This window comes from Lepidochelys kempii, chromosome 5 (genome assembly GCF_965140285.1).
Source record: "Lepidochelys kempii isolate rLepKem1 chromosome 5, rLepKem1.hap1, whole genome shotgun sequence".
NCBI lineage: Eukaryota > Metazoa > Chordata > Testudines > Cheloniidae > Lepidochelys > Lepidochelys kempii.
This window is the reverse complement of record NC_136384.1, coordinates 74,397,529-74,412,800: the sequence shown is the minus strand read 5'-3', so window position 1 is coordinate 74,412,800 and position 15,272 is coordinate 74,397,529. Positions and strand designations below refer to the sequence as shown.

General features: G+C 40.1%; 1 protein-coding gene across 6 annotated transcripts in view; it reads left to right on the top strand.

Annotated features, from left to right (window-relative positions):
• Nucleotides 1–14,576, top strand: part of SEMA6A (semaphorin 6A) — a 131,833-nt gene extending 117,257 nt beyond the window's left edge. For all 6 annotated transcript variants that reach the window (XM_073344767.2, XM_073344764.2, XM_073344768.2 and 3 more), the window contains one exon: nt 12,570–14,576. In XM_073344767.2, coding sequence (XP_073200868.1) covers nt 12,570–13,753 — 1,184 coding nt within the window. In that variant the 3' untranslated portion in view covers nt 13,754–14,576. The remainder of the gene's footprint in view (nt 1–12,569) is intronic.
• Nucleotides 14,577–15,272: the final 696 nt, after the last annotated feature.

Sequence of the window (15,272 nt, the reverse complement as noted above, 5' to 3'; positions counted from 1 at the left end):
GTTTTCTTCCCATTCCAAAGACCACAATTCCTCATCTAAAATAAATATGAAGTATTTAGCTTCTAAGATAAGTGTAATACTCATCTCAACTAACACACCAATATATACCTTTCTAGAAGCGTAGGATCTCAACGACCAGAAATACAAATGGAGACTCCTCTTTACACATATTTAAAAAATAAAGTATTTTTTCACCAGTATATCAGAGCAGATCCTCTGCTGGTGTAAATTGTCATATGGAGCTATATTTTAAAATAATTGGCAGGTGACAGCAGTCTCCTCATGAGATTTTGAGATGTATTTAAAGCATACCTTGGTGGGATTACTGTTTCATATACGGCACAGCTATTTTAGCAGAACAGTCAAGCCTGGATAAGAAACTGTACTCCTTTTAAGGACAACTGAGGATTGGTATTTTCCATGAAACAAAAGCTCAACTGGAAATGCAGCTTGACAACATTATCACATCTAGGGCCCAGATGATTCTTTTGTATGCCCAACAATCATTTTTTGAATGTAAAGACCCTTGAATGCTTCCAAAAATATGCCATCCCACTAATGATTTGTCTATGATACTTACAATTGTGACAGCAGAAAACAAATGGTGTATTTTTAAAATTCTATTACCCCCCTCCAACCCTATGTTATTCTCTCCCATATACTCCTACAAAAAGACAAAGATGTCGTAAAATCCTGCCATTACTGAAGAGCAAGCGGTATCATTTGAAGCAGTGCTATCAATGTGCATAAGAAAGTGTAAGGGACCTCACACATGGCAACTGTCCCAAGTCCAACAGCTTCAGTGACAAGTTCTGTAAGTCCGTTCTGGAGCGTCAACTGTCAAATGCTACAGTTGGTCTATCCCTCTCCAGACCAGGGAATCTTACCCAGTTCCAGTTTGGAAGCCAGTATAACTGCACTCCTGGGAGGGTGGGAGGAAGAAGATAAAAATTCAGAATATTATCATTCACATCAATTAATTTAATAATAAAGTACTGGTAAAGAGTCTTTTTTTTTTAAAGGCGCTGTCTAGTCCTACCACTATTAATTCAAACTGACCAATCTGACTATAGTCCAGGGATGGCCACAAGTCATAATATTTGGTAAACAATAAACATCATTCATCACATTAAACTAACAAAAGTGGCCTTGTCACATTAGATGCTCTAATATTACATAGTCCCACGGAACCCATCTGTTTGTAGTACTGGAGAAATCTAATTTCTAACATCATTTTACAGCCTCCATCATGTTCTACAGTTCTTCATGACTGGCACCCAATCAGACTCTCTCAAGAGGGGCACAAAGCAAGTGTGGCCTCTGTGACTTATTTGGTATGCTCTCACCATTGAGCTGCTTGCAAGCACTACAGACACTCTGCAGAGATTTAGGGAATCAGAATCCATAATAAAGAACGTAGCTGTTTTTGCAGATGACATCCTGCTTTATCATCACAAAACACTAGTCTCCATTCAGTGCCTTAAATAAGGCTTGAAAGCCTGCAGCACTCTGTATATTTTTTGCTAAATATGGCCAAGTCAAAGGTGATGCACTAAGGCACCCATTCAACAAGACACTAATTAATTTTCCATGCCAGAGGTCCTCTGAGGGATTCATATGCCACAAGGTACAGATCTATAGTTTAACTAAGATAATATTGCTAAATCTGCAACCCCTTGTAAATATCTGACATCAAGACCTTTAAAGATGAAATAACTTAGCATTATCTATGTTTGGCTGAGAGAACATGATAAAAATGAATGCCTATCCCCACGTGAGGTATTGCCTACATGTCCACCCCATACTTCCACCTACATGGCATTAAAAAGACCTAAACAGAATCTGCAGCAATTTTATATGGCATGGAAGGAGACCAATAAGCAGCTTGTTGAAGCTCCAAAGACAAAAAAAAAATCCTGTCCAGGGACAATTCTATAGTAGATCAGACAACATCCTGTCCTAAGGAACATTCTACAAATATGCAAGAATCCTATCAGGTACCTTGGTATAACACCATAATTCTCATTGACTTCCATGGCATGCAGACTGCCAGGTTTTCCTCCCGGACAGGAAGATGTTGATTTTAAAAAATGAACAGAAACAGAAACTTTACAAAAACAACAACAAATCCAAGGAGGAAAATTTGAACTGGATCCTGAAATGAATGGGAAGCCAGGGAAGTTGTTTGAGGATGAATGTTGGGAGCATACGGCACATAATAGAGTCTGGAGACCTAGGACTGGGCAGGAAGCCATAGAGAAGGGAAGTGCAAGAGTTAAGGTGAGAGGAGTGAAAGGCATAGATGAGAATTTCATTAGAGGTACAGACAAAGCAGTTAAGCCGTGATGTACAGTGGTGAAAACAGATTTGCAGACATGGGAGATCTAGGAAAATAGAGTCAAGAATCAACATTATAAGCAATAGAGGGAAAAAACAAGTCTGAATCATGGCATAAGATCAAGGCCATCAAGTTGTGCTTCTGTTTGGGCCTCTTACCCAACAGAAATATTGCTGTATTGCTGTATTTGAGATCAAAGGCAAAAGCTTACCTGATCAAGACAGGGTAGAGAGTGTAGGATCTCTGAAAGTGTTAAAAGAGAGGCATAAGCAAGTATCATCAGGGTAAATATGGTGGACAATTTTAAAGGTAGCAATAATATGAATGAGAGGGTGAAGGTAGAAAAATGCAGAGGACCAAGAATTTGACTTAATGGAGTTCCATAGGTGGAAGGGTTTCAGTATGCAGATGGAACCACCAGCCCAGTTGGAGAACAAAGTGTGAGATAGATGGGAGTAGTACCATGACAGGATGTCTAACAGAGAAAATGTTCAATAGTGTACCTGTGCCACTCAAGTGTGAGAGAGAGCATACCTGTAATGATTTCTGTTACTCCATTGTCTGGAGTTACTCCAGATTTGAACTGGTGTAACTAAGCGTAGAATTCAGCTCCTGGTCTTCTATTTTGAGGTGGGAATGGAAGTGTAGATATAAAGAGGGGTTTCTGTAGTGTGGGCATTGCCTCAAATTCAAAATGATTGAACACTCACTGAATTTATTCAAGGTCATAGGGAGTGTGATAAGGAGAGAAAAATAACAAGCATGATATCACCTATGTACCAACTATTTTCTCCTCTCCACCTGCTTGCTTCTGTCCTCTGATTATTTCTAAGACACAGTCATCCAATCTTTCCTTTTACTGAACAATAAATAGGAAAATATATTTTGATTCACACATTCAAGATGTTAGAGTAAAGCTTTGAGGTCAGGTCCTTTACCATTAGTGTAGAAGCAACTAAAATGTCAACAACCATATTTGCTTTTTATCACAAAATACACAATAAATATTGTGATTTTAATTATATGAAGTATTCACAGAAGTCTCACAGATTTTCAAACAGTTTTCCCTTTCGCCCTTTCTTTGTGCAAGAGCAGAGCTAACTTAAGGCGTGATTCTGCAACCCTTACACACAGACACGGTCCAGTTGAAGGCACAAGGACCATCCCCATGAACTAAGGACCACTTGCACTAGAAAAGGTTGCAGGATCAGTCCTTTAGTTTTTTGACAGCTTAATAGCACTCTTGATGGACCTCAGAGGATATGATATACAGGGCACAATCTTATTAAACATACATCTGGGTACTCAATAGATACTTCATTAATTAGTTCAGCTGTGCCCTCTTGCTTTGGACTAGTACCTTCCCTTAAAAATGTTACTTTCATGTTTTGTCTTGAAAAAAGGATTGGAGTGGATGAGAAATCCAATTTATGATTTTGGGTCACACACATAATGATGAAAAATTAACCCCAATTCTTCCTCAAGTCTGCTAGTCAGAGAAGCTTGCAGTTTCATAGAGCTATGCACAGCTGCTTATGCTGACATTCAGCAAACTTGAGTTTTCCCCCTGGGCAGAGAGGTCATAGATCAGAATCGGCTGTGTGGAAAGAGAAGCAGTGCCAGAGAATTTCTCAATGACGGCTTCTCTTTTCTTGACACTGCATATAAGAACTGCCTTGGGAGCGACACAAGGCCGCCCTGAATACATAATGCCTACTGCTGCCTTCATATAGGAAAAAAGCTCAATTTGTTCTGTTCCCTGAGAGGAGTTAACATGCAGGGAAATGGGAACAGCTAAGATGAGCGATGCATGTTGCATGCTACAACAATTACTCTGGACCCCTGAAATCATACATATTCACAGGAGCATATGTAAATCTAGTTCAATACAGTTGTGAGACGATCCCCTGAAGTAAACTAATAAAGAGCAGCTAAATATCTTTAAGCTTATCCCAAGCACTGTAGAAAGATCCTAAAATGTGCTCAGAGATTCTTTTACATCAGAAGAAATTTTAAGATGCAAGGCAGCATAAAGTTTCTCTCTTCAAAGAAAAAGCTACAAAGGAATTAATTTTCCTGGGGATTTGGATTTTATTGTACATTTTGTTTTATCTTTTGCAAGCGCCCATATTTTTTTTTCCATAGGAAACACAATTGTTATGCTTTATCACACACACGCATCTAAAATTACCTTTGCTCATTGTGAAGGGTGAAAGGGGAGAAGTACGTACAGTACTAAAATCAGTAAAGTTCACAATGAACAGCCATTGAATACCATTAGTCATTGGGGGAAATGGTGTCAGGCAATTTTAACTGTAAGGGCTTACCTTATGTTTAACCTTTGGGACAAATTAAAGTGTGCAGATTTCAGAGCTGTAGTTCTCTCTCATAAATAATAGATCCAGTGGCATATGTACTTTGAACCTAATGTCATGTTTTAAAAATTCAGTAAATTAGTTCATTTGTGGAGGTACCACTCACAAAACAGATTATAAAAACATCAGACAGGCCAGGCCTCCAATCTTTACTCAGACACACATCCCTTTGATTTCAGTGGAAGGTTTGCCTGAATAAGAATTTCAGCATTGGGCCTTTAATTCATAACTACATTACAAGCTTTTTAAGAGAGAAATTATTTATAAAAATATTTCTCCTTAATGCTAGATCTTCAGTATTGTACAGTCAATAGAGCCAACCCATGCATTAGGATTTCTGTGGCTGCTATAATGCACACTAAAAATGGATTGCCTGCCTCCCATTGAACTAAAGACTGTACATGGCTCCTAAAGAAGTTTTTTTAGGTCACCATGCCAGCTCTTTGACCTGGAACCTTTAGAACACTCATGGTGGAGAGGAATTTTTTTGCATTTGACCCTTACATTTAAGACTATCATTCATTAGATTTTTTTTCCTTCTCATTATAAGCAAAGCCATGCATGTACATCTTCTCCTCTTGTAGGACACAATCACTTTTTTTTTTTTTTATGGAGAGAGTTAGGCTGAAAGTCATTCATCAGGAGGGGCAGGGGTAATTTAATTTGGATCAATTGGAAGAAGGGAAAAAATACCTTCAAAAACCAGTAGACAAGCCCTTCTTGGAGGGACCACTATTGAGATTAGGGACCAGTAATCACTGTCTCTCCTTTATGCTTGATGAGAAACTCCAATGCTTTTCAGGTTGCACTGCATGTTATTAAAGACACATAGTCACAGGATTTTTTTCATAGTTTTGCAGTCCCTTCTGGCCTTGAAATCTACAAAGCTATGAAATATATATGAAACTTTACAACTGCAAACTAACCTCATTCTTCCCTCTAGCATATGTGCACACTGTTTTGATATTGCAGAATTTCCTCAGAAATGCTGGGCTGCTGGTATAGATTGTTCAGAGCGAGAGAAATGCAATCAATCACATGAAACTTGTATTTGTAGAGCTGTAGGAAAACAACAGGGCAATGGTCCCCATTAAAAATTTATCCTTTACCAGCGGTTTTAACAGGAGTGTTTAACTGTTGGCAAATAGTACTTTTTATATTTTTAAATGGTGAGATTGGCAGGTCCAGCAGAAGGGATACTGAGTAAAACTGCACTGGGCCAGTGGAACAGAAGGAGTAGAAGGAGGGGGGAAGCAGGTTGCTTACTTGTCTCCATGATGAGGAGCTCCCAGCAGAGTAGAAGATACCAGATGATTGGTGTTGTGGGTGAGATTGTGGGCTTCCTGACCTTGAAAGTGTTCCTTCAAGCAAAGTAATTATATCAAAAAGCAAAAAAAAAAATGGAGACCATGGGTATTCCCATACCTGCTGTCAACTCAGATCTGGATGTGTAGTTTAACTTCAGCTGATTATTTTGTGACACATGTATTTAGGAAAGCAAAAAAAAGCTTAAAAATACCTTGAGGGGCTTTCCAGACCTGAAATAGACTTTATCAGTATGTGAATGTATGTAAATACAGCACTAACACTTGAATACACATATTGAAAACCCATTCTTTTGCATCCAGAAATTATATTTTAAAGTCCATAAACACAAACATTCATATTGAGCCAATACCACCACCCTTTGTCATGCTAATTAAGTCTAATGCAGAGAGAGAGGTACACAAACAACAAACAAAAAGCTGGTACTAAACAAAAAATGCGAACAGCAGGTTTTCCTCTTTATTCAGGCTCACCTTGCCCAATGTGCATGTATGCCTAGCTCCCAATTAAACCTTAAGTGATTCAAAAGGTGGGGGGGAATGGAAGTGGCCTGAATCCCATTCAACCACTGACTGCATCATGTCAAGATGTGAAGCTCAAAATAGCTACAACGTGTACAACTCCTTGGCTGCCTCCTTGCCATGATGTATTTAGTCATTGAAACTTTATACCCAATTAGTAGTTTCCCTTTATCCCTGCCAAAATATCATATATCATTTACCATCTCTAAGTTCCATTTCCGTGTATGCCATTGCCAGCGGTTAGGTTTAGTACTTCACCATCTGGTTCACATTATACTGGAAAACAAGAAGACGACAGCTTCTTGCTGAGATAACCACATAGCACTCTCATTTCACTTTTGGTGTGGTCATCCTGTTTGTCCTGGGTGCAGCTCAGAGTATAGAGATGTCTTTTAATACAGACTACAGCTAACAACAGTACTGAAATGAAAATGCATTGTTTGTGGTGACAGGTAGCTAGCTTATTCATGTGTTCTAGTGACGGGAGCAGATTCTGCTTTCAGTTACATGTGTGACCTCCATTGACTTCAGTGGTGTTGTATGTGAGGAGATGAGGTCAGAATTCAGCCCCTTGTATTTCTGGAATGTCTTTTCAATAAGCTATTCAAACCAGAAAACTGAGCTAGTTCATTTTCGTTCACCAAAGCAGTTGTGATGAGTTCACTGAAATATCAGACTTGCCTTCACCATAAAGCAAACTCCAGAATCTATTTTCAGAGGACTCTGACTCTAGGGCTTTTCTTGATGTTTTGCTATCTCTATCTGTGATCACAGACAAGACAAACAAACTCAGGCTTGTACATGGGAGACTTTTTTTGACTGCATGTAACAAAAAGAATACAGAGAGTTTTTGTTGGATCTGTGGTCACTGGGTCTGCTCTCCACAGATGCCTATTAATCACTTCACTATGGAGAGAGACACATCCATCATATCATAACAGCCTAGAAACAAGAAAGCTGGTGAACTGATAGGAAGACAAAAAAATGGAAGAACCACCACATTTTATATTATGACTTGGGCTTTCCTTGTTCAAAGTTATGATTTTCATAGATACTAAGGTCAGAAGGGACCATTATGATCATGTGGTCTGACCTCCTGCAAAATGCAGGCCACAGAATCTCACCCACCCACTCCTGCGGAAAACCTCTCACCTATGTCTGAGCTATTGAAGTCCTCAAATCGTGGTTTAAAGACTTCAAGGAGCAGAGAATCCTCCAGCAAGTGACCCGTGCCCCATGCTACAGAGGAAGGCGAAAAACCTCTAGGGCCTCTTCCAATCTGCCCTGAAGGAAAATTCCTTCCTGACCCCAAATATGGCGATCAGCTAAACCCTGAGCATATGGGCAAGATTCACCAGCCAGATACCCAGGAAAGAATTTTCTGTAGTAACTCAGATCCCACCCCATCTAACATCCCATCACAGACCATTGGGCCTATTTACCATGAATATTTAAAGATCAATTAATTACCAAAATCATGTTATCCCATCATACCATCTCCTCCAGAAACTTATCGAGTTTAATCTTAAAGCCAGATAGGTCTTTTGCCCCCACTGCTTCCCTTGGAAGGCTATTCCAAAACTTTACTCCTCTGATGGTTAGAAACCTTTGTCTAATTTCAAGTCTAAACTTCCCAATGACCAGTTTATATCCATTTGTTCTTGTGTCCACATTGGTACTGAGCTTAAATAATTCCTCTCCCTCTCTGGTATTTTGCTTTGGTTCTTAATACATCATACTTGAACAGTCTGATATATGACATTGATTGTTTCTTAAGAGGTGTTTCTGTTGACTTCAGTGGGATCAAGCCCTTTAAACACAGCTTAGCTAAGGTAACTTATATGTTCTTTTATATAATGTAGGAATGGTTAGTTGGGCTTCAGAAGACAGTTTTCAGAGACCAAGGTCACACAGTACAACTGCATTTTAGTGTTGAAGACATTAAACCTATGGATAATTATTACAGATAATTCTTATAAATAAGAATTCATCTGAACTTTGTCCATCCCTCATGTCAAAGCTGAAACATTTTGAAGTTTATGAAACATTTTTCTTAGGTCCCCATCAAAAACCAACCACCCACTCACTACCTTAATAGCATGTTCTCTAGGGGGGTGAAGATGGGCCATGATGCCTGTTTCTGTCCTCCAACACTGGGTCTCCTCTCCTGAATGCAACTTGCTATCATGGTGTGGAGTGACAGAACCAAGTTATCCTTCTTCTAGACCTCTAAATCTCATCCCTTTACATTTAAATGGCATTCTGGGGTTTCCTCACAATTTATGCATGACTGTATATACAGTAGAATGATAAATCCCAGAGGATGTGAAATCACTCCCCTTTCATTGGATGAGCAGCTTTGATGGAAAAGTAGGAAGAGATGATCTTGCATGCTCCAGGATTTTACAGTCTCAGAAAGTACTGGGCATAAATTCTGAGGACACACAGAATTATTTTCATATTTTAAATTGGTAAGATCAACAGGCCCAGGAAAATGAATACCAGACACAATTGCATTGGTTCAGTGGAAGTGGTTCCCTTGAACAGCAAAAGGAAGAGATCAGGTTGATTACTGTCTCCATGAAGAGGAACACCCACCAAAAAAGTGAGGACATCAGATGACTAAACTGTCCCTCGGTCTCTCAAGAGGATAGCATAGCCTATATGGGAAAAGGGATGTATTCGGGAGGGAGAGTGCTAGGCTGGTTCGAGGACCCCAAGAGGTTTTGTTAAGTATCAATATGATTAGATCCTTAACTACATGTAGGGCCTGATTCCTAGAGGTGCTGAGCACTCATATCTTCAAGTCTATGCCCTCGGACGCTTTTGAGGTTTACTACCACAGTTATCCAACATGCTTCTCTTTCATGATTTATTTGAATGTATTCTGTAAATAACATAAACCTGTCCAGAGAATGGTTTGTTGTCATTTATGGAGATCAACCTGCACATGCTATCTGGAAATAATATGAACATGTTTGTAGGAAGATCTTTCAAGTTTATGTAAAGATAAGGTTGAGTTTGAAACAAAAGAAAACCCTTCTAATACACTTATAACCATATCAAATAAAATAAGCAATTAATGTTCATATTTAGAAAGGTATAATCAGTGAAGAGCTACTCAGCTACACCTAGAGCAAAGCCACAGAAACTGACCTTTGAGTCTGTTATGACAAAGCTCTCTTTTAGAGTTTATGAAGGTTTGGGCAGAATTTAGAACTCATGAAAGCGAGGATCAAATGGCACTGGCTCAAGTCAAGCTTCCTCATGAAATTCTGCCAGTGAAGAAAAACTGACCTCCAGCACCATTATTATTCCACACAGCTCTCTGGAATTCACATGGCCACTCATTCTGAATTGTGGGGTGGTTTTGTAACACGAGTTATAATGCTTCAGAATCCATTTGTAATATGATAGTGATAGCAGGGTCTCATACAGTTTTTGGATACAATAGCAAGGGCTCACTATATCACACAGTATCCAGAGGTGCTACCAATCCAAACAGCAGCAAAACTGTTAGATCAGTGGAAGAATTTGAAACATAATTGTTTCATTTTTATTTAATCTGTTTATTCCATTTTCTTATCCTCTTTTAAAAATATTTTTGAGCAAACTCAAGTGAAATAAGAAGCCCAGTAACTCAATATCAAAGTTTCAGAGTAGCAGCTGTGTTAGTCTGTATTCGCAAAAAGAAAAGGAGTACTTGTGGCACCTTAGAGACTAACCAATTTATTTGAGCATAAGCTTTCGTGAGCTACAGCTCACTTCATCGGATGGATGTCAATGCACTTTACAAATATAAATGAGTTTGGTCTGAAACATCCTTCTGGGGTAAGTAAATATCCCTGTTTTACAGTTGAGGAAACTGAGCCCCAGAGAGTTTAAGTGACTTCTCCAGGGTCACAACAGGAAGAGTGTAGCAGAGCAAGGAGTAGAATCCAGGTGTCCTCATTTCACATCCCATGCCTTAATCACTAGACCATGCTTCCTGTCAGTAAGGCACAAAAGGATTTGCATTTTGGCTGAAACTTTAAAACTGTGAACTTTCATGCTGTTGTTGGTCTAAGCTCAACTATACGGCCAGATTCTACCGTATATATTCACATTAAGTATTCCTTGTGGTAAAAGGGTGGCAAAATCTGACCCTTAAAAAGCTTCTGGGGCTTCTTGGAAGAGTCCGAAAAGCATTTAATTTGAAGATTGTTTCTAGTGACACATTGTTTTCCCTTTGGGCGTTATTTTACTTCCCTTGTTCTTTTATTACTAAGGACATTTACATGAATTTGTTTCTTAAGGGATCAGCTACTCCTGCTATTTTGTTCTGCACTTGAAATCACAATCCTCTGTCACAACACAAGTAATTTCCATGGCAACCAACTGTGATGTCACAAGCAGGATATTATGATTTCAAGAGCAGTTCAGCTTTTAAAATTCCTGATTTGTCCACTTACACACTGTAATTAAAATGGGGACAAGTATGCTACAGAAGTAGAACTGAATCTAGACAGAATGCTTATCAATGCTTTTCATGAGGCAACAGCAGTATTTCAATGTTATTTTGGAAACGTTTGCTGGGACTTTTAGCACTTGGTTCTAATTCTGGACCACAGCTATCTGCCCACCAAATACATAAAAGACAGGATTCCTGACACCGTTGATTTATGACATGGAAGATTGGTATCTTCACAAAGTCTTGTGAGGCCCTTCGAGGTACATTTTCTCTCTCACTATCTCTCATAATAAGAACATTGTTTATATTTCCTCAGAGTATGCTTTTAATGCACTTGCATTTGCACACTCTCCAGAGAAGGGAATGGGGTATTTGACTTGTGTTTTTTTAACTACTTTGTCAGGCACTTATGATCCGACAGTTGCGATTCCTTCTCACTTAGCATTAAAAGAGCCCAACAGGCTCCACACTTGCATTTGATTAGCGTGTGCTGGCTTGGTGCACAACTAAGTAGGGAAAGGAAAAGCAATGTTCTTTATATATGCAATATCTTGGTTAATGTTCTGTAGGATTATTGACTGGTGCCTTCACATCACTTTTATTAAGTTGAGAATATTAACTCTACTGAAGAAGCCTACTATGACAGCAAGCCTTAGGAGCAATAATAAGACCTGGCAGCATCTCTAAGCACAGTGCAATGCCACAAAATAGGCTTCTCACTGTGTGTGCTTTTAGCTGAAGCAGCAAAGAGAATCCAGCATATTTACTTATCTAGAACTTTTTTAAAAATTAGCAGTGACACTTGAAATCTGGAGGGTATTTTTAAACCTGTTCTGTCTCAATGTATTTCAGTGTTGGGCGCTCTCTCTCTCTCATAGTTACTCAGGATATTAATACTCTATAACATCCCTGCTGCAGCCCAAACGTATGACACTGGCTTCCTAACTTTGTGACAGAGACAACAAAGAAATAGCAGGGGAGAAAGCTTGAAAGGATGTGAGATTCATTTATGTAACATACATAAAGCTTCTGACTCCTCAGCTTTTTCAGTGTCCGTGATTTACAGAAATAAAATGTGAGATAACATTAGGTGGGAGGAGAGATGGAGTTGAGGAATGAGTGAAGAAATACATGCTATTTCTCAGCCTGAGAGACAGTCCTAACTAAAAACCCTGGCTGAAATTCCAGGTCACTGGGAATTTTGCAATTGACTTCAGTAGGGCCAGAATGTCACTTGCTGATCTAAATACCCTGGAATTTCGGGGTATTTTGAAAGCTGATCTCTGAGACAGATCCAAATTCTGCAAATGGGCCCTGTCTTTATAAAGAATGAACTGACACCCTGAACACCCACCCCTGGATCTTAATTCAACATCTTGAGCTTAACTTTGCTCAAAGTGAGTTCCAGCCAGCAGGTACAGTATGGATGTGAACTTGGGATAGTTAATGAAAAGCTGAGAATAAGTAAAATCCACAGTTAATGCCTTTGAATGGACTAGATACGTTAAGAAGCTTTTCCTGTTAGATTTTTGCTTACCACTGTATGATGTTTGTTGCAGGAGTGATTCGTGAGAGCTATCTCAAAGGCCACGATCAGCTGGTGCCGGTCACCCTCCTGGCCATTGCAGTCATTCTTGCTTTTGTCATGGGAGCTGTCTTCTCGGGAATCATAGTTTACTGCATCTGTGACCATCGCCGCAGAGATGTGGCCGTTGTCCAGAGGAAGGAACTGGCCCACTCCCGCCGCGGCTCCATGAGTAGTGTTACCAAGCTCAGCGGTCTCTTTGGAGACACACAGTCCAAGGAGCCAAAACCAGAAGCTATCCTCACACCTTTGATGCACAATGGCAAACTCACTACCCCGGGCAGCACTGCCAAAATGTTAATCAAAGCTGACCAGCACCATCTGGACTTGGCTGCTCTGCCAACCCCCGAGTCCACCCCAACCCTGCAACAAAAGAGGAAGCCCAGCCGTGGCAGCAGGGAATGGGAAAGAAACCAGAACCTTATCAACGCCTGCACAAAAGATATCCCCCCAATGGCATCGCCTGTGATTCCAACTGACTTGCCTCTCAGGGCTTCTCCCAGCCACATCCCAAGCGTTGTAGTCTTGCCAATCTCTCAGCAAGGCTATCAGCATGAGTATGTTGATCAGCCAAAAATGAGCGACATGGCACAGATGGCTATGGAGGACCAGAATGCCACACTCGAGTACAAAACCATAAAGGAGCATCTCAGCAGCAAAAGTCCCAACCATGGGGTTAATCTGGTGGAAAATCTGGATAGCATGCCACCAAAAGTACCCCAGAGGGAAGCCTCGTTGGGGCCTCCTGGCTCCTCTCTGGCTCAGAGTGGTCTGGGCAAGCGATTAGAAATGCATTCTTCTGCTTATAATGTGGACTACAAGAGAAACTACCCTACGAACTCACTCACGAGAAATCATCAGACATCAACTCTCAAAAGAAACAATACTAACTCCTCTAATTCCTCCCACCTCTCTCGAAATCAGAGCTTCAGCAGGGGAGACAACCCTCCGCCTGCCCCACAGAGAGTGGACTCTATACAAGTCCATGCTGCTCAAGCACCAGCTGGGACTGTAGCGAGGCAGCCTAGTCTCACTGCATACAACTCACTGACAAGGTCCGGGTTGAAACGTACACCTTCGCTAAAACCGGATGTACCCCCCAAACCTTCCTTTACCCCACTTTCAACATCCATGAAGCCCAATGATGCGTGTACATAATCACAGTTGGGGGGGGAGGGAAGACAGCAATTAAACAGAGTTTGCCCTTCAAAGCCAGTGTTCTGCAACTGCATCACTAGTTCCAATTGACAAGAAGGCTGTTGTTAAGCGGAGGATGTGTTGATCCTGCTCTCTGGGAAAAGTGGAATATTTTTTAAACCGAGCCATCTGATCCATGGTGAAGGTTTCAAACCGCAGGACTCACCCCCCACTACCTGACAGCCATCTGATCCATGGTGAAGGTTTCAAACCGCAGGACTCACCCCCCACTACCTGACAGTTCTTTACTCAAAACACTAACTTAGCATCACAAACATTGAGCCAAAAGCACACAGGTGAATGATGACTGTGACATTTCACCCCCAATTGCACAGTGCATTCCTGAACTGGGAAAGAATGCTCTGAAAAGCAAAGCAAATAAAAGAACTTAAAAAAAATAAAAATAAATACAAAATAAAAAATTCATTGATAAAGCTAACTCTGACTTAACAATGGCAGAAGTTTACTATGTGCAGGTACTGTGAAATGCCCATCAGTGTTACAGCCGTTTGGTTATAGCAGATAAATGCCACGTTGGGCAAAACTATGTCATAGGTTTCTGCTACTCTTCTCTTTTAATGAATAACATGTGACTGTTAACGCAAATAACTCCTATTATTTATTGTTCATCTTTTGTTTTTCCTAAGGAAATGACTTCTGCATATCATCCTATGAGCAGCTCTTCAGAAATACATTGAAAATTATACCTATTTAACGTGAAACCCATTAACTGGAGTGATTAAAACTCTTTTATTTTTCCAATAAATTCACTGAGTTAAATAAGTTGGAGCTGGAATTCTGAACTTTGTGTTTGGACTGTTTGATCTCTAGCTGAAAAAAGGGGAATATTTATTTAAACCTGTTAGTTAATTTGCTTGCTGGGCCTCTGATTTATGACAGGCAACAAACAAAATCCCCCGAATTTATAACTCCTAAAGCAACTGCAAAAGAAACTCTTTAAAAACTGCACATTTGTGCACCATTGCTGTCAACATGGCTTTGTCAGTCGTTAATACTTTCTGTGAAGGCACCAGCTTGTGATGTGCCATCTCATTTCACCTTGCATGTGAGACGGCAAACAAAATCCACAAACAGTGTGAACTAATTAATATGCCGGCTGTTACCATGCATAAATTATGGTCTTATCACACGGGTTTTTCTTGGGAATACATCTGTGAATAGCCTGTTTTCTTCCACATGTAAATTTGTGCCTTACACCCTCAGTTGTGTATATTTGTGAGCTGTAGTATGTAAAACCTTCCCCTTCCCCCCGGCCCTTTGAATAAATGCAAATATTTATTTACCTTCCCTCTCCTAAGCCCCCTGGAGAATTGGAGTAAAGAAGTTCAAAGAAGAATGTAGTGGTTATTGTAATAACACCATATCCATCAAGAAACTAGAGTAGTACTATACCCTCCAATTCAGTTTGACTTTCTAGTTGTGCCAATTCTGCCCTCAAACCACCCCTAGGCTATGCTGG